Below are 24,796 nucleotides of genomic sequence, written 5' to 3' on the forward strand. Positions count from 1 at the left end.
TTACATATCGTTCCTTAGACCATTACTACTAAATTATTTCTAGAAAGCTGCTTTTCATTCTCTTTACTGGTGAATATGGGCCAGGAGTTTGGCTTCCAAAACCACCAGTCTAGCTTGCAGTGACTGTTTTTGTTTAAATGTGGTACACAGTTTTGTGCTACTCTTACATTTTATTCAGAGCTAAGTTATTTAAAGAATGCTTCAAATACCAAAATGACCATCCTTTAATGGACACCCTTCAACTCACTTAACTGCATTATTTAAAAGCAGAACCAACTTTAACACAGATTGTACTTTCACTGCAAAGATCACCTGGTCTAAAATAAAAACATGATTTCGATTTTGTAGGAGCATTTTGAAAACTTCATCAGGTATAATGAACACCTAATTGCACGATAGGTACAATTTCCAGTTCAAGTATTTGGGAATGATGTGGAATTTCAAAGTTTCACAGGCTAAAAACCAATTACTTCAGTAGATTAATGTGGTAGGAATTATTTTTTACAAATAATGAACATGGCACCAAGGAACAGCTTTCAAATGATGCAGGAAGATCTCTTGTGATATCTATTTCCATTCTCTTTCCCCTTTCATATTTTTGAAGGGTCAGGGGTGGGGCGGGCAGGGATTGCTTGTTGGGTTTCCGTGTGTGTTTTTGTTTGTTTGGGTTTTGTTGTTCAATTTTTATTTCTTATTTTCATTTTGTTTTATACTTACATAAACTATATTCAAGATACGTACTTTAACATATAGTCCAGATGAAGAAAATCCAGAAAGGCTGTAAGTGTATTAAAGAACGCAGAAGTTCTTTGGTAACACTAAAAAATTATTTACTGAATTCCTAGGTTTTGAATTTCACAGAAGACAGACCTGACTTAGAAAGTAATTCATGAAAATCTGATCATTTCAGCTATATATTCAAGAGCTAAATATGCTGACCTACAAACCCTATTTCTTTAACCTAATACCTTATAATCTCTTCCATAAGGTGATTCCAAGCAAAATGATACCTAACTTAGGTATGCCCCCACTCAGGCTATCTGCTATCTGCTGACTTACCTACTTGGTGGAACCATATAAACATTACAGGATGTGCTTACAGCAACTCTCATTGTCCAGAACTGTAAATCAATGTTCCAGGTGGCTTGATGCAGGTATTATATTCAAAAATTACTGTTACCTCAGAGATGAAAGCTCTTATTAGCAGCAGACATTTGAAACAAAAGAAGAAATAACTGGATGTTCTGTCCCTCCCTACTCAAAATATGTCAGGATTACATTCTGCTGAAGAAAATATTATTTTGATACAAAATGTGTCTGAGAAGTTTTAGAGGTACATCAGATTGAGAAAAGCCTATGATGATGTTTGCTAGATTTGAAGAAACTGGTTTTTAAAACAGTTTGGGAAGAAAAATACTTTCTCCTTTTCAATTTTCTTTTTCTGAGCTGCAAGTACATTAATAGTATTACTTGTCACTAGCAAACAGCATCTGCCAATCTACTTCCTAATTTTAATTAGAAAGGCAGAGGTTCCTTCATGTTTTGTCAGTATCTCAATCTTTCCAGATTCATGTTCCAGCAAATTGCAAAACAAGAAAGGTAATGTTAGGGCACAATTAGTTCTGATGGCCTCAGCAGAGTAATACTACAGCATTTATAAACACAACAGAAAAACAAGAAAGAAGCAACAGGACTGCTACACAAACCTCACTGCTCCTTTCTGAGAGCTTGGAGCTAAACATGCATGGGCAGGAAATATAAGGTGAGTCCCTATTTCATAACTGCAAAGGTCCACAGTGGGTGCTTTACACAGAACACATCTTGTACCTCTGCAATAGAATACTAGTAAAGCTCTGGGAACAATGAAACTGGTTACAAAAATTCCCCATGTGAGATTTTCTGCAAAAGCTGAAATAAATTCAAACCACACAGCCAAAGCATCATGCTTAAAGGGTGTTTTGGTGTCCTAAGGAATTAATGCCTGTGGTTGAAAAATAAAAGGAAACCAAGAATACACCATCATGAAACCACAACTGCTATTAATTGAATTTTTATTAAAATATATGTAATTTTTCCTCAGTTTGTAAATTCATGCATCAGAGACTAATTTGTTATACGAGGAAGACGGACTGCAGCATTTAGTAACCAAAACAAACTTTTGATTTGTGTTTAGAAAATGGGTATTTGCTGAAGAGATTAAACTAAAATGCACAAGATGCTGCACCACCTTCAACTTTAAACTGACAGCATATGGAATTTTTCAGCTTAGCTCACACATATTAAGGGAGGTAATAGAGATGGTGTGCAAGTAAGGCACTAGAATAGGTATCCAGTATTAAATCTTTATTTTCAGGTCTATCAAATAAATAATAAAAATCTTAAAAGTCAAAGAACCCTACAATGAATTTCACTCAGAAAAGATCATTCTTCACTAAGACTACACACCAAGAGAGAGGTCATTCAAGCAAACTACTGAAGATGGAAGATTCATTTGGCTTCATTCCAGTCCTCACGACAAGGTTTCAGTTACACTGTATTTTAACACACACAACAAAACTAAAATTCAGGATTCAGAAACCAAGACTACAAAAAGAATCAGGATATATCCATGATGTCTTTTCTATACAACACAATGTATTGTTTACAATTGTTTTGCTTAAACCTAGTTATACAAAATGGTAATAAAAACACTAGTGCTGCCTGCCTAAAAAAATTCACTATTTCTACTAATTGGGGCTTTTTTTCCCACACTAGTCAAATGCAAAACTGCCACTTTTGAGGCTGGGAGAGAACATACTGATTTTGATACCAGTAATGTAGGCAATCCTTTTTACCATAAGACCACTTTAACATCTCTGCCTGTTTCCCTCACCTGCACACAAAACTATGATTTGTAGCAATTATAATTAGGTAATGGGCAATATTCAATCTAAAAAGGGGAGTCAAGAAAAACTGAAGCCTGGTTTGAAGGCTCAAGGATGTCCTTTTGCACAGTTGTTATTTTTGACTGAAGCAGTTCTGGTATCCTGGACTAGTAAAACATCAACGTTTCTGACTGTAGATTGCTTCAAATCTGAAGTGCAGGACTTTACCCATGTTGTAAGGCTGGATTGGAAGATGTAAAGCTGAAAGAGAAAGAAAAGTATATTTTAAGATATTAAATCATGCCACATTCAATGAAAGACTTGCTTTCATTGGACTTTAATAAAAAAAAAAAATTTGGAAGAAAAAAATTTTTAAAAGCTGACGAGTGACAGCACACAGTACTATAGCTCACTGGGACTTCTGCATAGAGTATGCTACAGTTTCATCCCTTTAAAGAATCCTCTTGGTAGTCCACATGTCAGCATGAAAAGAGACACCTTAACATCAGAAAGTAACAGATGAAAAATAAAAAGAGACAGAATAATTAATGCAAACCTGCCACAACCTCTCTTATGATCCGAATACTTCCACTGGTGTGTTATTTGCAATAAATTAAATTCATTTCTTAGATGAAAAAGTCAGGACAATTTATTTTCTAAATATATGGACCATATTTTAAAATTACCTTTATATTCAAGTTATGTAACAGCAGCAAGTTTCCAGAGAAAATCATTACTGTAAAATGGGCAGAAACCACCTTACCCATAAAGCAGTTTTTCATTGTAAAGCTATACTTAAAGCAAAATAAAAATCAGGAGCTGTCAAGGGTTATTCATCAGTGTGGGACAGAATTACAAAATCAGCATTTTAAGATTAACTAATAATGCATTGCCACAGAAAATCATTTAGTTTCAAAACAATTGCTTCTCTTTAATCCTTCATGCTTGTGGCACATAGCAATTGGGAAAAATACCACAACACGACTCAAATCTTAACAAAAGAACCCCAAACCAAACTATTCAAAAGAACACCCTAACCCCAAACTCACCTAAGAGGAGTAAACCCACTGTTCACTTTTTAAGGACTTCAGTATTTAAAGCAAGTCCCTCATCTGCACTTTGTCCCTTAATGGCACTGTTCACCAATCTTCTACAGATCTGTTGTAAACTTGCATTAACATTTCCACTGTTTCTCTGCTGCAGTCCAGCCAATGTTAAAGCAGTGACATGATATTCATGGCATGGCAGCTTCAGCAGAATGTATGTTCCACATCAGTGAAGTAGCATGGTTTGATACAAAGCACAAATGAAATATGGTCTGTCAAAAAAAAAAAAATCTGCACTACCTTTTAAGCGCACAGAGACATGAGCAGTTCCACTTGCTTCCTTTTTGACAAAGTCTAACACAAGTGACATGATGTTTCAAGTTCTGATCTTCTAGAAAAAACCCATAAACCTATCTCAATCATTAGCAGCAGATCTCCTTACATGGAATTTGCAGCATACGAAAAAGACACTGCAAACTTATTGCCTAAGTACTAAATTTCAATTACCCATCTTTTATGCCAGATGTTTCTTCTCTTTCTTAAAGGCATAGTTTTCTTTGCTATTTATATTACAGGAACCCCCTCCAAGTAGGAAGCAGCAGGAAGATAAACAACCCTATGCTTTTTGAATTAAAGATGAATTCATGAAACATGCCAAACAGCAAAGCCAAAACCACTAAATTTCCTCAAAACCCTGAAATTAAAAGACTACATTTCCTAATATTAATTACAAACCTGCACTAAAAAATATGCATATATGAAGAAACATATGTACATATTATATGTAATCATTAAGGGAAGCTCCATTACCAGTGGATTCTACACACATTGCATGTTGCAGGATAAGCATAATATGCTTTATAAAGTACATGCATAAGCACCCTGTATTTATGCTCATCTTTCATAAAAATATTTTAGACAACTTATGGTATTCATTTGCTTGATTCCTTAATGCCACTGGTGTTAATAATAATCTTGCCAATACTGCAGCATAGTAACATAATCCATACAAAATCTACAAATACAATTATGTAACCGTAAATAAAAATCACAGTGGAGATCTTCCCTTTGTTAATTATACATTACAGTGTTGTTCTGTTTATACTGTCATTCAGGTTTTCTACAGCTGTGGGTGGAAAGGCACAATAGCTTTTAATGCTGCAAGGCTTTTCACAGAGGAAGAAAGCAGTAACAGAGGCAGAAAATTTAAAAGCATCATCCATTACTGTAAACTGATGACATCTTGCATAATCTGCTGCTTAACACACTCATACCACCTAATGGACGTTTACTAGAACTCAGGCACCATTATTATTCTAATTACTGTTCCTTGGGAAGAATGCTCTCACAACAAATAGTTTGTTTTTTATGATGCACTCACGCCAGGCATCACCACCCTAAAAAAATATGCATTTGTAATTTAAAGTTTGGAGCCTCAAGCTCCTTTCTCAACCACTCTCTTTTGTATTGCCTATGCAAATTGCATGATAACCTGGATCCACTATAATTTACTCACATTTAGCACTATTTTTAAAATAAAAATCTCCTAATAATCCTTAGTATGGGTAAAAATGGTTTGCAGTTTGCATCCATCAGCCAAAGTACTTTTTTGTACGGCAGTTCTAAAGGAACATTTTAGGAATTATGTGTAAGCAAGAAATCAAGAATACTGTACCTTTGCTAAATCAACTTCAGTACTTTCCAATTAGTTACCTTTTACAACATTACTAACTTTTCCTCCATATTAAAGCACAATTGAAATGTGGGGGGAAGGAATACCCTAAGTAAAATCTATTCCTGTAAAGCTTAAACTGGCCTCAAACCTCACAGAAAAATTATGTCTGACCACTCAAACTGGATTATCAAAGCCCAAGCAACAACAAAACAAAACCAGAAAAAAACCCCACAAAACAACAGCAGAAGAGAATCCTCAAACTCCCACAGGCTATTAAAAAAATCTTACTTGGAATTGTTGAAATCAAGACAAAGTCACCAAATTAAAGTTACAAACTTGCTCTGTAATGTTTTCTAGAACATCTGCTTAGAAACAGAGTATCCCAAGTTGTATTGAATTATTAATCCAAAATTGATCAAATTTCTTGTTAAAGAAGATAAGTTACAAACAAGGGAGACAATCTGAAAAATGCCTGTTAGATTTTGTCTACTTGTACAAGCAAGGAACCAGTTCAGACCTCCAGCTGCAGAGAATTTGAACATCTACAGTGAAAAGCAGAGAAATTTTACATTAGCAGATTTCTCAATGTCTGCAGAGCTACCATCTTCATTTTGCACTATGCTGAGAAATTACGTATTATTTTTAAAATTCAACTACCTTTAAAGACCTTTAATCTGTATTCTGGAAAAGTAACTATTGTTTGTGACAAAGCTTAGTGTTTTCCGCATCATTAAGAATTTGAGTAGTAACTTCAAATTTTTCAATGTGATATGCATATCCATAGACACACACTTTTAATCTATAGGCAAATGAAAAACTTTTGCATATGATTTATGTTATTAGCTGATTAGAAAACATCTGATAGCAATATGGGCACACACTGGCAACATCAAACATGTTGAAAATACTATGAGCAACAACTCAAACCCTGAAAATATGAAAAACTGAAAAAATACCCTTTCAGATGTGCTGAAAATTACAAAAGTCATCTGACTTGTGCAGAAACACAAGGCTTAGTTTTCATATGAAAGAGAAATTCTTTTTAGTCATGTAGCAAAGATACACCACAATACATCAAGCACACAGGCTGAAAGAGTCCTAAAGCTAAACACTGGCAACCCATTCTCTGAGTAATGAAAAAATATATATAAAATAGCTATGATGGGTACAGCTCATAAACTTCAAGACAAACGGAAGAGAGAGCAAGAAGTAAGTCATTGTTCAAAGCTCAGGTGCCAAACAATGATGATCTATTAACAGAAAGCAAGCAAACATTGTCTCTTACAAAGCAAGATGTTATAACTTGTAAACTTTTTTGATCATGCAAACCTCATGTTCATAAAAGAGAATTCCTCCTTTCCCAAACCCTCTGTATCTGCAGTACAAGGTAAGTATACTTTGACTTTGCATGTGGCCAGCAAATTACTGCATGTGTTCCTAAAGATATAGATTCATTTCATTTGCCATGTGCTGATCTGAAATAAAACAACATTGAAGTACCATCCTTCTACTCCTGTTCTAACAGGCAGAGTAAAATTACTCTGGGTCTGTGTAAAGCCTATGTAAGCATCGCCCTTTGGGAATTCTGTACACAAAGAAAGCTGATGCCACAATTTCCACACATTACCTTCAACCTGAATCAATTCTCCAAGCTTCGTATTACAATAACAACAAGTGGCTTTACATTTATTAGAGAAAATACACAAAGGTTCTAGTGACTACTACTCTGCATTCTGAATTTTAAATGTTACTTTAATATGACATCCTGCAAAGCTCTTGGCAAATTACTTCCCAATTTGGGGCTGCAACTTCAGTTTAACTTCTTCTCCTATAAGCAATTTCAACCACAGCATTGAATCAAAGTCCCAAAATTGAAATTACCACAGAGCTATAAACAAAAATGTTGTTTTCACATCTTAGCTCTGCCTTTGAGATTTATTGAACATACAGCATTTGTGTCTTACACTTTCTCATCTTCTCTTATACAATGAGAAAAAAGGGTAAGAGTGACCAGCTAGGTGGTTTCAAAAGGGAAACAAAAATTCCTTGAAAAGTAGTCCAAACAACAAACTAAAATCCCCTTTTCATTACAGTAAATGTTGATAGTTTTGATGGGTTTCCAAGAGACAGAATTCAAGTTTATCATCATACACTTCTCTTTTGCACTGTACTAGAAGTATTTTCTTTTTCTTGCTCTAATAATTAAATTAGGACAAAATGCCAAGGCACAGGAGATAAAAATTTTGCTTTCTCTGATATCTTAATAATAGCAAATGAATCTGCAAGTTTAAGTTATTTGTAGGACAAAACTACAAAGTAATCTGAAAAAATTAAAATTTTATTACTTAGACTAGTAATAAGCAAAAGTCATGCACTGACAGTCTTAAATTTTCTGTTATTAGGCATGAAGCTCAATAGTGCAAGTTTCCTTATTCCACCACTGTGTCTCTCTCTCTTGTTGTTTTGTATACAAAAATTTTGTGTTTATGTGCTAAAAATCTTTCTATGTTTAGCAAATCTGATTATCTTCTGCCAAAAGTGCTGGTTGTGTCCACAGTTTTGCTATGCAGACATAGAAAGTAACACAACTCCAACAAAAAACCCTAAAACGCTGAAGACTGACATTACAAAACTGATGATACCCATAATTAGCATCTGTGGCAACTCATGGGCTGTCTCAATTCAACCTCAGCTGGTGATTCATACACTATATTATTATTCTGGCAGCACTAAGAACTGGCAATGCAAAATTGGGTTTGTTGAATTCAATCCTATATTGATGTGTATTCCTGTATCTTCTGTAATGCTACTTTGACTTTATAAACTAAAATAAGTAGATTTAACTGAGTCACTGCCACATCTCACACTGGTTGGATCCATTTAGCAAGAAAAATTAAGACTTTCTGAACTCTAACAAGACGTTGAAAAAAAACCAAACCACAGTGTTTTTTAAGCAAAAATAGAAAGAATATAGCAAAAGTCAAACCTGCATTCTTAATAGCTATCAAGTATTTTAAATTCCAAATACCATATTTTGCTTAAAAAATACCTACAGAACCATTTTTTTAATCCAGAAAGCAACCTTTTGGGATGTAAACAATTCACTGAAATACAGGCTACTCATACAGTTTTACTGTCATGGTAATGCCTAAGATGACAAAAACTAAGGAAATGCAACCTGCTTAAACACTCTTACAAAGACACAGATGATATGAGTCTTAAAAGGAATTAAAAAAAATAAAACCACATGGAACTAAATTTGAGCACCCCTTCAACCAGGTAATCCTCAGCAACCAGGCAGAGCAAACCTCTTATTAATTCTTTTAGAAGGCCACAATGATGCAGTTACTGTAGCTGTGCAGTAAATGAATTTTCCTGCATTTGTTTTTCAAATAGGATACAATGAGTCAATAAAGCTCAGAAGGGCCTCTTAGATACAAACAAATGGCAAAAAAACCTCTCAGGTGCAAAAGGTAGTTGTTCCATATTTTACTCTGATGTATGGAGTTCTAAAGCACAATGACTAAAAATTACTATTAAAACTTTTCTCTCATAAGCTAGTCACAAATATCTTCAATTTGACATTGAAAAACCAAAAACTAGGCTAGCAGGTAGAACAGCAACAAAAAATACTTCAGTTTTAAAACACAGGATGTGTAATAAAGGAATTCTCATTCTTGGACTAATAGATCATTAATGAAACTTAATGGTCTTTTTCAGCTCACTTACTGTGTAGAACAAGTTCTGCCACAGAGGGATATTATCAACTTCAGATGCAACCTCATTATTAAGCTTAAAGGCAATTTCAGATATGCCCATGTGGAAGTTTTGTGGGGTTTTTTCATATTCTTCTTTCTCTCCTCCCTAGCAATTACTTAATTACAGTTACATGAAACCTCAGGGCACTGATTGCAAAAAGTGAAAAAAAAAAAAAAATCTCTGCATCTCTACTATTAGGATTGGACCTATACCAGATAAAAGTCACATGCAAACAATTATTTGAGTTTTTTGGTTTATGGTGATCCTTCCACTTCAGAGGTTTCTGGAAAGAAGGAAATGACAACCTGGAACACAGATATCTAATTTTTTTTCTGTGAAAAAAGTCAAGGTTAAAGTGCCTAATTAAACAGCATAGAAGAATTATACAGTCATCAAAATATGTACTCATATAATAAAACATTTGTATTCAAACTTTTGGGCCAAACTACTTTCTAATGCTCAGTTTAAACGATCAAAAAAAAGTCTATGATTGCAAAGGAAATTAACTGACTGTATGACATACAGACTTGTATTGCTGGACTAGGACTTTGTTTTGGCATGAGCAGCGTAAAACATTTGGTGGAAGGAAAAAAATTACCTTCCAAGACCAGTAATAAATTCCTAAAACACACTGCCACACACACCTGTTGCCATGTGGCTTTTTGCAAAAGCCACACTGTTTGCTGGGCACCCAAATATGTTTGCTTTCACTAGCAGAGGTATGTTCCAAGCCTTCCTTTTTAACAGTGGAAATGTTATCTGGAATGAACAACGGAGGTTCATCAAGTGAAAGACTTTTGCTACTTCTTCTCTGGCGAGGCTGGAGATTCCTATCATTTCTTTTTGACTTGTTTTTTTCCTTTTCATCCTCCTTCAGATGGTCTACAACAGAGGGATCTTTAGTCTCTGCTTCTTCCTTTGTAGAGTTATTTGCTTTTAGCCCAGTTGCAAGTTGGTGTTTGCTGGCTTGCTTCTGACCAGGATGTGAAACATGACCTGACACTGAATGCACAGAGTGATGGGTATCTTTAGAACAGCTTTGAGGAGTAGGAGATTTCTCACTTGCTTTTTGAACTGATAACTTCTGGGCTTGCCCAGAAGTCTGGACTCGGGGTATTTTCTTTAGCTTTGTGTTGGTCTGTGTTTTTACAGTCACCCCTGAAATGCTACTCTTTGCTTTCAAACCCAGATCAGCTTGTTTCTTTCTAATTTTAACTGGGTTACTTGGATGCTGAAGACTCTCTTGCTCATCCGCATTTCGCTTCAGACTTGCTGAAGAGGGACTGTGAAGGCCTGAAACAGCAACACCAGCTCTCGTTCTTGACCGAGTCGTTTCTTGTTGCACTGAACCTGATTTCTGCCGAGTACCTGCACTCAGATTTTGTTTATTCTGTACTATGGATTTACTATGCCGGGGCCTAATGTTCTTTTCACATTTTGTTGAAATACCAATTTGTTTCTCATCATCCTGCAATTTTGATGCCTCTGGGCCTTCTACTTTAGTACTGTCAATCTGCTGCTGTACATTTTGGCTTGACTGGTCAACAACAGTGCTTTCCAAAATGCTATTTCCTGGGTCAGCTGAAGTAAACTCTTTGCTTTTCAAGTCTTTATTATCACAGTCTGTACTGTCCAATAGTTTCTCAGATGGAGTTTCAGTTTTCTCCATTCCTTTGTCATCACCTCCAGCTTCTGTTACACATTCTTTTACTGACAATGCATTTTCATCAAGAACTTCCACACTGTGGGAACCTGAACTGCAATCAACCCCCTCTTTGACAGAGCTGGATGCATTTGAAAAGGTCTCACAAATTCCATCTGTATTCAAGCCAGCACTGGATGAATCAGTATCTTTTCCAGTGATTTCAATTTGATCATGTTCTTCTGCTTTCTTCTCTGATTCCTCTGCTTTATTATCAGTCTTTTCTTCTGAAGAATTTTCCAAGCCCATTGAATCAATCACATCACTTGTTTCATTTTTAACGGGAATCATTTCAGTATCTGCAGATACTGAACAAACTGACTCAGCACTCCCAGAGTCAGTGTTCATTGCAACCTCTACTATTTCCTTTGTTTCCCCAGGAGAAGGAGAACATGGTTCTGTTAAATTAGCACAACTTAACTCTTGGGATGTTTCTTCAACTTTTGCCTGCTCAGGCATTTCAGACTTTATTTCTTTCACATCTTCAGGACCAGGCAGACATTTTGTATTACTTTGGGATGCTGTTACTGCTGCTGCTGCTCCTTCCAACTGTCCTGATAGTCTTGTACTACGCCTAACCTCCCTAGGCTGCTCTGCTTTCAGGCGTGCTGCAACATCTGTCTCTTTAACTGGACTTCTCTCTTGTTTCTGTCCATTTTTTGGAGCAGATCCACTTTTTACAGATGATTTCTTGGTATTAAGAGGAGGAGCAACATTCGAGCGCTTGGCTAGCGTGCTCTGCCGCAAACTCCGTACAGGTTCTAGGAAGGGAAGAAGAAAATCTCTTAGCTATTCTGCTTCCTTCTTTTTGCAAATACAAGATTTGCCTAGAACAAAAGTGACTTACCCCAATTTAGCTTTCTGGATACAAAGAGGACTTAAAACTTAATTATTTACTAAACTTAAAAACCTCCCCAAAGCTAAATGATTTGCATTTCAATTTCACACAGACATAGTTTGGATGTAAAATCCCATAATTCTAAAAGCTATGGAATTTCTACTTAGTATATACAAAACACAAGTGATGATAGAAGGACAATCCAAACTGACTCTACTTTTTTACCACTCATCCTTTTCTACCTCAAACAAAAATTGCACAAGCCATATTGTGATTAGAAATATAACTGAAGTTTAAAAATCTTTTAGAGAACAGTCTACAAATCTGAGATCCAGTCACATTCTCAGCTGACAACTACTTTTATATTTTCTAAACAAGTAACTATTCCAGTGGCTTTCTAAACAGCATAATCACCTGCTTTGTACCACAGGCTCTTATTTAAATTTTAATTGCCATAATAAATAATTTTATCTTTTTAACTCAACCTGCTCTAGAGGGAATAAGCAGAGCAGTAAATAACTCCAGTTCAACAAGTTAGAAATCCCATAACTACAATAAATTAGCTAACAGAAAGAATTAAAATATTTTAATAAAATATTAAGTATCTTGAGATATTTGGATTAAAGACTTTCTGACTGCAATTACTATAACCTAATTCAAAGTAAAAAGAGAATATGCTAATAAAAATAGAATCAAAACTTTACCTGGAAATAAGAGACATGCTAACCTTATAGTCCAATGCTGTTTTGCAACTCCATCATGCTTTTGTTAGTGAAGAATGACATTATTAATCTTATGTAGGTGAAAGGATCAAAATCTCAAAAATTAGTTTAATGACCATAAGGAAGACACTAAATATTTATTAAATAGGAATTCTAATTGACTCATATCCTATGGATGCCAGCTTCTAGCTGCAGTGTATGAAAAAGGAAGTTTCTATATTGGAATTCACACGACCAAGTTAAATTTATAAATGTTGGGATGGGGTTTTAAAGATTTGATTTACTTCAAATGTGCAAACACAATCAGTAATCACCTTGTGCCATTAAACGTGGTGATTTCCTCGGCGATGTGACTGACGCTTCTTCAGCACGGCTTCTCAAATTCCTATTAGGTAAAGCAAGCTCATCGTCATCAATGGTGTCATTACCACTCTCTTTAACTCCTTCTTCATCCATAGTATCATCAAGACCAGTAACTGGAAAAAGAAACAAACAAAAAAGAGCCTAAAACTTAAAATGATCAAAAAGTGTTGCAGCTATAATGCTGAGCAAGACAGGGCAAGAGACATTAAAAAAATAAACTGGCCATCTAAAATCAAACAAAAGAGAAAAAAAAAGAAGAAATAAAGGACAGAAAATTCCCATGTGAGGCAGTTTCAGTGCAGAAGAAGCTATCACCCACAGTTTAAAAATCCTGTAGATAGTCCTCACAGCTTTTTTGTGGACTCACATTTTTATTGCTTTTTTTTGCCACAGGAATGTCCCCAGTCTTAGAGGATCAGCTGCCCCTCACTGTCCCTTCCCACCTAAGAGAAAGTGAAGAAAGGTAAACAGCAGAAAGAGCTGATCCAGAAGTGCAGAGTGTAAAAATCACAGTTTTCTGACAGGATACCATTTTAAAACTCTCAGCCCCACCCATACCACATATCTGTGCCTGTAATGTGTTTTCGGAAGAGCTTTAAGTGTAGCAAGCACTTAACCTCCCAGGAGAGACCGGGAACATTGCCATTGGTGAACTCCTATCCTCCACTAACCTGAGAAAGGTGCCAGAGGTTGCTCCTGAAAACAGGTTTCCTAAGAGGCAGTCAGGTCACTACACCAGCCATTCTCCTCACTTGCTCTAAATTTGGTTCTTGCAGTGGTAGCCTCTCCTAGTTAAAGATCCTATGTGTGATTAATGAATCCTGGTCCCCATGAGATGCAAAATTTGTGAGATCAAGCCAAACACCCAAGTGACTTTACAAAACACACAGGAAGGTCTAACAAATATAAGAGACTCCCAACAATCAAGCACGACTGTTTTTCACTACTAAGACATAAACCTTGAAGCATTTTTAAGATAAACTCACATGACACATAAAGGATATCTAAAAATTTCTAAAAATTGCTCACTTAAAATTATATAAATTAACACATCAATCAGAAAAGTAAAAAAGCAAGAAGTTAAATTAAAAATTGTTAGAATTTTTAGACCATCTCAGAAAATCTGTCAACTCCTGGTCCTTCTCAAGTTTGGTATTACTGAAATTAAAAAAAAAAATGAAAAAACAAAGTAACCAAGCAACATGTTAGAATTTCTAATATTAGAAAGTTTTTTATCAGCCTCTTAAGGAAGGCTGATCATGGCACCAGGCAATCAGCATTCTGAACTTCTGTAATCAGATGGGTGCCAGGAGCTGAAAACTAGGGAGTTTAAACTAACAATTTATGGTCATTTATTTTATTTTAACCAATATTTTTAGTTAGTACATTGTACACATCAGTTACAAGGAAAATGTTTGTGGAAATTACTGTCCACTTCCACTCTCCAATCCACAGCGCCACCTTTTAATCTGTGTGTGTTTACAAGCATACAGATACCACATGCAAGGTGCATGAGGCTGATAAATTTGGTCTTACTCCACTCAAGAGTGTTCCTTAATCCCTTATTTGCTATAAGCTACATACTGGACACACTAGCAAAAAAATTACATTGTAACTGCCCTATTAGACATTTTCCCAGTAAATATCTAATAATAGCTATTGTCTAAGATGGAAACCTGAATGAGAAGGACGCTCACTCTAACTCCAGCTGCCCATTCTCATGTTTTCAAAGATTATATCCTCCCAGCAGCTCTGCACTTTGGTATTTGTGTTTTCATAGTGTTCCTGCAACACACAAAACTGGCTTTTGGGAACAGACTGTGACAAAAGAGACTCCTTTCACATCCACTTCTGTTCTTTCTGAGAGAACGAAATTACAAACTATTGAAGACAGCATGAAAAATAAAAACTATTAGAATAGCTTCTGAAACAACTTTGGAGCATATTAAAAGGCTGACATTAGTCTTGGGCTTTACAACATTCTTGCTCAAGTTATGGAATTTCTACACCCTCCCTTCTTAATAACAAGAGACACATTCAGTCCATTATTGACAGACAGTGTGAAATATTAGAATTAAAGTATTTTCATACTTACAAGACTCTGTGCTGTAGCTTTAATTTTACAGAGGAATTGAAGCACAGAATCTTGCTAATTTCAAACCACCTGAGCTACAACTCAGCTAGTAAAGACAGTCTCATGAGGCTCCTGATGAGGAGCATTCCACACAGACCCTGCTGGGAAGAGAAAAATGACAGAGAACAGCAATAGATACAAAGAAGACTAGAAAAGTAAATTATGAAGGAGAAGTGGAGGTAAAGAAACAACCCTAAGAAAGGTAAACCAACAAAAGCAAAATCAGAAAGAACAAAAAAAGCAGAGATGATCTTAGTAACAAATATCTAAATATTATCTCAGCATCAAGTATAGAAATTTAAAAAAAGGAAAAAATAAAAAAGGAATAAAGACAGAACTTATCTGAACAGAAGAGTTGTACACCAGTGTACAACTGAACAGATTGCAAATAAGAAAAGTACGAGTCACATTCAACATATTTAGTCACATTCAGCATATTTATACTGGAAAAGGCACCACTGACCTTCACCTTACTATTTTGAGTTTCTCCATTACTTACAAAGTATCTGAACTTCTAAACTGCTGGTCTGTACTGCTGACTCACTTTTATATATGTTATACCGTAATAGAACAGTATTCAGTAAAAACAGTCTACTTACAAAATCAGTGCTTTCCCTATGCTAAAACAAAAGCATGACCATTTTTTAGTTTTTTAGCAATGTAAAACATAGGAAAACAAGCCTTACTTTCTGGTAAAAGAGGAGGTAAGGAGAAGGAAAAACCCCTAAACACAGCATAAAAAACTATGATGCTTATAAATCTTTATGTTTATTAACATAAGACTTTCTTCCATTATTTTCAGCCAAAACTAAGACAGAAATACTTAGTTTTTTGACACACTGACCAAGGTAAATATAAAGTGTAGAAATAAATTTTTTCTCTGTAGATGTTAGTACTGGATTTCTTTTGCTTAGGTAAGCACACCAAATAGAACATCACTGTTGCTCCTGCTTTGCACTGTGCCCAGCTGAATCACACTAATGGCCAGAATGTGCAAATCCACAGTAGACTCCATATAAACATCACAGATTATATGGAAATGGTTGAACATTTTAAAATTTCTGCATTACATGGGAATGACGACACAGAGATGTAACATAATTCTTCAATAAAAAGAACAGTTACAGTCTAAAGCAGTAACTAACACATCCAGGTAAGCCTTCAGAAGAGCCAATAAACTCCAGTGAAACAATAAAACATACAAAGATAGTGATATTTTGTCAGTAAGTCTCAAGATCGTAAATGAGGATGGTATACTTTCTATGAGAAACCTTATTCCTATTGATATTTGTGATGCACATGTTCAAGAAACAAGATTAAAAATACTTTCTGCTAAAAGAAGACATATTTTCAAGAGAAATTATGTGACTGATGATGTAACTTACATAAGGAAACATCAAATTCCAACTGTTTTACAAAAGTTTGCCTGTAATTTATTGAAATGAGAATTTGCCTGCGAGTACTTTGAGCTGACTGTCCAGTGCAAGAAAAGAATCACAGTAAGTAACATGAAATATTAACTAAACACTTGCTCCCATTCTCCATTAATGTCTGTGTTGTTAAGAGGTAATTTTACAGTCTTTAGAATAAAGATGTATGAAAATCAACTAGGATAAATAAACTTAATACAGCATGTATCTTGACAGAGGACTGCATGCCCATTTTATTAAAAAGATGGAGCTACATCACAAGCTTACTGAATAGTGGTTCTTTAGAGACACAAGCCTGTTACATTGGAAATAAGGAGCAGAAGAACAAATTTCAACAAAGTAAAATCACCACATCAAACCAAGCACTTTAATGTAAATTAATTAATTTTATTAAGAAGGGAGTCTTCATGTATTTACAAATCAGAGAGCTAATCTAAATTGCTTTGCAAATCTTAGTACAGATCCAACCTCTCTCCACCAATGAAACCGATCCAAAGGCATACTAAATACTTCAGAAGGACCTACACTGGGGAATATAAACAGAAAAAAAGCACAAACTATTCTCCAGATTCTCAAGACCAATACAATACATTTAAATTTTATACAGAAAAGTTACTACCTTGGTCATAAAACACTGTGTAGCTGTTTTATGGACAGCTTGGAAGAAGGAAGGCATAAAGAGGTAAGAAAACTGAGAGGAAACAACTGTAAACCAAATTTTGGAATCTCAAAGTCACATTCAAAATTACTTCAAATGTAGGAGGAAAAATACATGTACATTTGGCTTTAGTGAAAAGAGCCCAAAATGCCTAACACAGCCAGACATCACGCAGCTAAAGAAAAGAGTATTTGTAGTCAGAAAAATTGGTTTGGCTTCAAAGATTCAGTAGCTAATAATGATTTTAGCAGAGGTAATGCTGCTTTTAACAATACTCATGAAAACACAGGATAAAACTACAAAAAACAGACTGCACTTCAGGGAAACACTTTCCCAGCAGCAATCCAGAGGGACAGAAAAAAAGGGCAATTAAAAAGATGTCCCTAACACATTTTGTGATTCTTACAGCAGCAGTCTTTATCATTTCTGGTAAGTACCTGATTTGATAAACATACCCATAAACTAAATGAGTTAAAAGCTTGATTTTAATATGAAATCTAGAAATGTCTCCAGATGATATGCAATTAAAATTCCATTCCCTGTATTATAAATATAACAAATCAAACTAGCCCAGTAAATGACATCCTGAAAAGCTACACAGTTTGTGATTACCAATTCAATTTACCTAGAATTACCAATTTATTATGAATGCTAAGTTATTTAGCTCACTGGCATGCAACCAGTATGACCTGCTATGTTCACAGGTGGATAAGTTTCTAGCATGTCTTCCAGCAAGAACAAAACAAAACAGAAAACCTATCACTAGGGTACCATTACAAAGTTGAAATTAGTGTGTTGCTCTTAAAAGAATTTTGTCATATTCTAGACTTCAGCATTTCCACTTCTTATCAATGAACTGCTCAATAAGGCAAAGAAATCAACACAACACCAAAAGCATGCTTCCACACCCACTCACACCACTCAAACATTTAAGATGGCCAAGAGCTGTTCTACGCAATATAATTTTCTACATTGGTCATGCACAGCTTGTATGAACAACAACCCAAGCAAATGAACAAAAAGAAGCAGAGAGGCACCTAAAACATGATTTGGGATACTTCTGATTGCTTCAAGAATTTGGATTTCATTTATTTCTCAAAAGTTTCATTCTGTCCAATTCTGTCCTTTAACAGGCAAGGAGAGTAGTTATATCAATTTCTACTATCGACACAATGTCTTTCTGCTGATACCTACTTCAGCACAGGAAGAGCCCTCCATAATTGCTAAGCTCCTTGGAGCTGCAGTGAGTTAGATGTGGATAGTGTGTACCTTGATTCACAGAGGCAGCAGAACTTCTTAACTGTGTTGTAAGACCAATACTCTTCTCAGTCTAGCTCCATAAACCAGCAACCTAACTACATCTTTATAGTTTAGCAGTCACCCATCACTAACACATTCTAAAAGGATTGCAGCACAATTTGACCTCTACCCTATTCAGCTTGGGAGAGTCACAGAGTTATGTCTACCTCTGCTCAAAGCTATAACCAGGATCACCCACAAAGAATCTTGTTCTCTTCTCTGAATCTGTAATTATTCAATCAAAGCTGAAAAGATAACCTTATATTATTACTCTAACCCCATTCTGTTACTCAGTGGCAATTATAGAGCAAGCTCAGCAAGTTTGGTCTGTTCTGTCTTTGGTTTCTGCTGGTCTTTGTCTGACCAACTTTGTCATCTAACTAAAGAAACTATCTGAATCCAGCACAATCTGGATTCAGGCCAAGAGATAAACAGGAGACTGCTTTATTGGTACTGATATAGTTCTGCCAATCAATAGATGGGCAAAAAACACCCATTGTCACAGTTCTTCTCTTTGTCATATACCAGTACTGCTGACTGAGACCCCCAGTACGAAAAAGGCATGGACCTGGTGAAGTGTGTCCAGAGGAGGCCACAGAAATGAGTGGAGGGCTGGAGCACCTGTCCTTTGAAGAAAGGCTGGCAGAGTTAGGGTTGTTTGCCTGGAGAATACGTGGACACCTCATTGCAGCCTTTTAATACTTAGAAGGGGCTTAAAGGAACAAACTTTTTAGCATGGCCTGTAGGACAAGGGTAATGAATGGTTTTAAACTAAAAGAGAGTAGCTTCAGATTGGATGTAAGGGAGAACTTTTTTATTATGAGGGTGGTGAAACACTGAAAGAGGTTGCCCAGAAAAACAGTGGATGCCCCGTGCCTGGGAACCTCCAAAGTCAGGTTGAACTAGGCTACGAGCAACCTGATCTAGTTGAACACGGACATTGCAGAGGGGCTGAACTAGATGACCTTTGGAGGTCCCTTGCAAACCACATCATTCTATGATCCTATGCTACTATTCTCCCCAAGTTAGTTATAATAAGTATATATTAATTATATATTAAGTACATATTAACTATATATAGTTATAATAAGTATATAAGTAGTTATAATTCAACATACAAAACCTGTGTTTTCTGGATACATGTCTCTGCATTTCTTATAGGCATGCACTTGAACTGTCTAAAGGACATACAATCAATTGCTACCAGTATCCATCACATACAGTCAGCTAAGAGGAAACTCACCAAAACCAGAGCTTAGTATTAACAAAAAGCTTAATTCTTGATGAATGATGCACAATATAAACCCTAAAGCTGAGCAAAACATATTGATGAGTAACAACTTTGGATCAGGCCAGTAAAAATTACCAACAAAAAGTGATGCTCATGCAGCAATAAAAAAAGAGCAGGAAGCAAAACCCACACGCAAAACCAACTTAAGAGCAAGAGAGAAGAGTTTTTGCTTTTGAAAACAAAAACACATGACTTCCAAAATAAAGCAGAGAAAATGTCACAATCTTGAGAAAGTAGGCACGTGGGTAAGAAGTAGGCCTGAATCAAGCCCTGCTCATATACTCATATGTCCACATGAGAAATTTCACACTTACACAGCTGGGTTAATACAAAGACAGTATTTTGCTTGTGCCTAGGTTTTCTACTCCTGAACTCAGCTCAAATCTGCTTTCAAAGAAGAATTAGGGAGCCATGCCTTCTGCTCCTCCATTTTATCTAGAAGACCTGATTACTATTTTAGCTACAACACCTGTCCTCAGTTTAACTATTGCTACCTTTATCTCTCCTGATTGCTCACAGCAGTCAAGTAAGCTGTAGCATGAAACATGAGCCACTTTAAAACGTCTACAAAACAGAATTCTACAATACAAGAAGCATCAAATATGATAAATCTGTCTTTTGCTGGTCCTGTGAATTAATTTCCATGAGCAGTTTATTCCTTTTCTTAAACTGTTTAATAGTCTAGGCATGGGTTATGCAAAATATAGAATATATTAAAGCAAGTTTTGTCAGGAGAGTTATGCTTTTTTACTTTCTAGACAAATTGAACTTGGCGTACAGATGAGCTTCCACCTAAACTGGGAAAAATAGTTTTTGCATGGCTTGATTCATACAGAAGGTACTACCACCTTGAATAACCACATTCTTACCAGCAGACTACATCAGCAGTGTTAGATCACCAACAGTGTCAGAAAAATCAAATAAATCACAACCATATGAACTTTCAAGGAAAAAAGACAAGCAAAGAAACCATACTTCTGATACGGTTAACTGATACTCGTTATTCTTAACTAAAAAATTTTAAGCACATACTGCAGTGCTACCATGTCAGAGTAAGGACAGTTCTTATCAAGACCTACAAAGAACAAGCAACAACAAGAACATTTCATGTTCTTTTGGATACCTTCATTAATGCCAAATTACACAGTTTAATTTCTTTACTGAAATGTGGCTCTACTGGTGCTTTCAGATTTAAAAATAAAACATTAAATTCATAAATCAAATCAGCTTTGAATCCCTTAGTCTTCTGACAGCCTGAAAAAGCAGCCCCCAAATGAATGTATTCATTCAACTATTTTTAAGGACCTTAACGATTAATTTTGATTATTTAAGTAGTAATAGTACTAATTATTGCACTACTGATCACTTTCAGGACAAATACATGCCAGGAAGCACCTGAAAGTTTGTCCATACCTTCCAGCTGTACCCTATGAGTTAATTCAAGAATTTTAAATGCAGTACAGGTTTGCTGGAGGATGCACAGGATGCAATATAACAAATGAATTTGCAAGTGAGAGGGAATTTGGTTTAGTTGTGTACATTATATGGCCTTATGCATTCTAAAAGGGATACAATTTTTGTTTGGCAGGCTACAGAGAAAAATGTGTAGGAATACAGACTATTGCAAGAGTACACCAAAGCATTAAGGATGGCCTCAAAAATGTTCTTCTGAAGTAGGAAAAAAATGCCAAATATGTTTTGGCTTGATAGTGCACTTTTTCATTACCTTAAACAGTATAATCTTTGATTTACAGTTTTCCGTTATGTAATACCACCTAATTTAGTGAAGGTGAAAATTTAGTCTGTCAGTAACAATAAAATATACATAAGGAAATTATGAAGATTTTCAGAAGCAGTTATAAAACTTACTCAAAAAAATTAAATATTGAGATAATAATGTAACTGCAATAATCAACAACACTTCTAGTAATGAAGCTAAAAAATTATGTTTTTTAAACTTCCAGTCAAATAAAGAAAACTACTAAGAACAGAGTATATTTTTGTCTGTAGCATCAAATTCAGTACAATTATTCCAATTCTTCACAAAAATTAATAATTTAAGGGATTGGATCATCCCTTTTTTTTCAATCTTCAAAAATTACTCAATAAATTCTAAGATTATTTTTATTTAAAACTTTGATCTAAATTGTTCCCAAATCAGGTATTCCAAACAGTAAAAAATAATTTTATGATCATTCCAGGGTCTTGAAGCCAACCAGAAGCACCCAGAATCCAGAAACAGCTCAGTACCAGAAGGCCTAGCATTAACAGAGCAACCCTGATGTCAGTAATTTGTATAACTCTCCTGCTCCGACTGCTACTCCAGAAATATGGTATTTTTTGAGCCAACCAGTGACTTCAGTGATCAGGTTCACTACTACACTACACAAACCTTGACTTTCATTGGAAGTAACCGACAGACAAGGCCTAGGCTATTTCTGATCCACACAAGGAGCCTTCCTCGATTGTTACACTACAAAATTAACAATTCCTGCACATAGTTTACATGCCAGGCATGTATGAAGTGCATTGATAAAGGGCAGCAAGGTGACAGAAATCCCAACTTCTTATTTCTAAGTTATGAAAAAGGGTTGGTACTAGAGCGAAACTGTATTTTAAATTGTAATCTTAAAAAATTGTAAGATTTACCTGTAGAACAAGGCATCTGGAAATTGGGGTCATTGCTATCCAAAACAGGCAAACAGAACTGGGCACTTGCAGATCCTAGCATAGGATCCTTATCGCTGAGCATGTTCTTCAGCGAATCCTCTAAGACATTCTGACTTGTACTAAAATCCTCACAGACTTCATTCTCCAGGTTGGATTCTAGAAATAGGGCATCATCTAATTGTTCAGTAGGAATTAAATGGTTAAATGTATCAACTATATCCATGAAGACTCCTGTGTGTCTTTCAGTCCTATAGAAAGACAAGAAAAATACCATAAGAAAATAAGCTACAAACTGTAAAACACCTAAGACACCAGCAAATTTCTTGGCTCTTGTGTTTTGTAAAGAACGCTTAAGGTATTTAAGAATTATAAAAACAAATAAAAAACTGCTTATGGCTTAGTATGGCCCACTAAAAATCATAACTAAAAATCAATTCCCTAATTATTTTAAAAGAAATCCATGCTAATCTCCTCTATCAGCATCTGAATGCTGACACTTCTACAGAGTGTGAATAACAAAGGTAACTAAACACCTTCTAAAATTTGTTTAAATCTTAACCAGCCCAAGCAGATAGGACACCAGAGGAGGAGGATAGCAAGAACAAGTGAACCTGAAGACAGCAGCACTGTGAGCATGATTTTCTTCTTTTTAAATGCACAAATGTGAGGTCAGCTTCCACTAACATCAATGGAGCTGAGAAGGTTCCAGAGCATGCCATACTATAAATATGGTGTACTACTGAGAAGAACTATATTTCTGTTCAAAGAGCAACTACCAGATACTTCATAGCAAGTTAGTATTTTCAAACAGCAAGGTTTTATTTCTATTATTTTTCATCGATCAACACAGTCAATAAAATTACATCAGTTTTATACAAAAAAATCTGATTTCAATCAAGTACATGAGAATTCTGAGCTGGCATCAAAAGGAGGAGCCTTTTGAAACTTCAATTTTGAAGAAATTTAGATGAATGTCTAGAAGCCTACATAAGAAATTGTATACAGAGATGGCAACTGCATTTTACAAGGAATTCTTTATTTTCTAGATCTTCTTTGCAATGCAGCAGAAGTGCAAGTACTGAAGCGAAGACTTAACTATTAAGTATGTATAACTAAACATGGAAACTAAGAATGGAAAAAAAGTCAGCAAAATACTTTGGAAGTTTTGCTTTAGCATATCCTCGAAGGGGAGAAAGATAACCATAATAAATATGATCAGACAGGTAAGGAAAATGGAGCAGCGCAGTACTGCCTGGCTTAATTTGGCAAACAGGATAGTCTGAAAGGCCAGTTTTTGGCACACAAGGCTATTAAAGCTTTTGGAAACAGCAAAAGAGCACAAATAAGTATCCAGCTCCTTCTTTCATCATCCTCCTCCCACATGAGATAATTATTTTTTTAGAATGAACACCCTAATTAAAGGAAAATGACAAGTGAGAATTGGAGTTTGCAGTGCTTGAATTACTTTCTAGATGGTTATTCCAGTAACCTGCCACTAAATAAATCCAGTACTTACTCATGCTTAAGAGAACATTAAGTATGCTTCCTTAGACACATTAATGGGGCATTTCTGTTTCAGCAATCAACTGGGAATATCCTGGCCAGAGACATGTAAGGGCTCTGCTACAACTTCAACCATATTTGCGCATTTTATTTCACAAAATTACAAAAACTACAGGTTTAACACAAATGGTGTTTCCTTTTGTTTGGGTGGGGTTTATTAGGGTTTTTTGGGTTTTTTTTGGTTTTGGTTTTTTTTTTTTTTTTTTGTGGGGTTTTGTTGGGTTTTGGGTTGTTGGGGTTTTACTTTCAAACATGCCAATCTTTCTTCCTTCTCCCATAGGGCAGCTCAGAAGAAAGTGATGGTCAGGTATAGAACAGTGTCTCTGCAGAGCATGTTATCTTTCCAATTTCTACACACAATTTCTACACAACAAAGCAGTCTAATACACGAGGTCCTAGTGACCAAGCAGCCAGAGTGAAGTTTAGCTGAATCACGTGCATTTAGTAATGAGACAACAGACTTCAGCAGCAAGTTGTAATTTGAAAGCGCTCTCACAAAAAAAATGGACTTCTTTTATCAAGCAATGCAGTGCATCTGCATATACACCACACAAACCAGCATCTGTAGCAGCAAACATGGTTTCTGAAGTTCCAAATCTGGCAACAAATGAAGAAGCAAACTAATAGAGTAAGTACTACGCTGCACTGTATAATCTGTTTTTATTATTATACCAAGTAGTTACAACAATCTGATACAATAGGATAACCTACAAGAGATGCAATGGCCCCAAGTAAGAAAATAATTACAAATGCCCCAATACAGTACTTTAAAGCACCTTCCT

At 35.6% G+C, this 24,796-nt stretch overlaps 1 protein-coding gene across 4 annotated transcripts in view; it reads right to left on the reverse strand.

Annotated features, from left to right (window-relative positions):
* The window catches only part of PHF3 (PHD finger protein 3), a 50,683-nt gene that overhangs the window by 18,326 nt on the left and 7,561 nt on the right, over positions 1-24,796 (reverse strand). The window contains exons 1-4 of one of the 4 annotated variants that reach the window (XM_063152996.1): positions 22,431-22,535; positions 13,337-13,412; positions 12,921-13,082; positions 9,989-11,807 (exon numbers count right to left, since the gene is read on the reverse strand). In XM_063152996.1, coding sequence (XP_063009066.1) covers positions 9,989-11,807; positions 12,921-13,062 — 1,961 coding nt within the window. In that variant the 5' untranslated portion in view covers positions 13,063-13,082; positions 13,337-13,412; positions 22,431-22,535. Of the gene's footprint in view, positions 1-9,988; positions 11,808-12,920; positions 13,083-13,336; positions 13,413-13,640; positions 13,758-15,064; positions 15,081-22,430; positions 22,700-24,796 lie in introns of those variants that run through there. The other 3 variants (XM_063152995.1, XM_063152993.1, XM_063152994.1) reach the window with 3 other exon arrangements.

This window comes from Melospiza melodia, chromosome 3, assembly GCF_035770615.1.
Source record: "Melospiza melodia melodia isolate bMelMel2 chromosome 3, bMelMel2.pri, whole genome shotgun sequence".
Taxonomy (NCBI): domain Eukaryota; kingdom Metazoa; phylum Chordata; class Aves; order Passeriformes; family Passerellidae; genus Melospiza; species Melospiza melodia.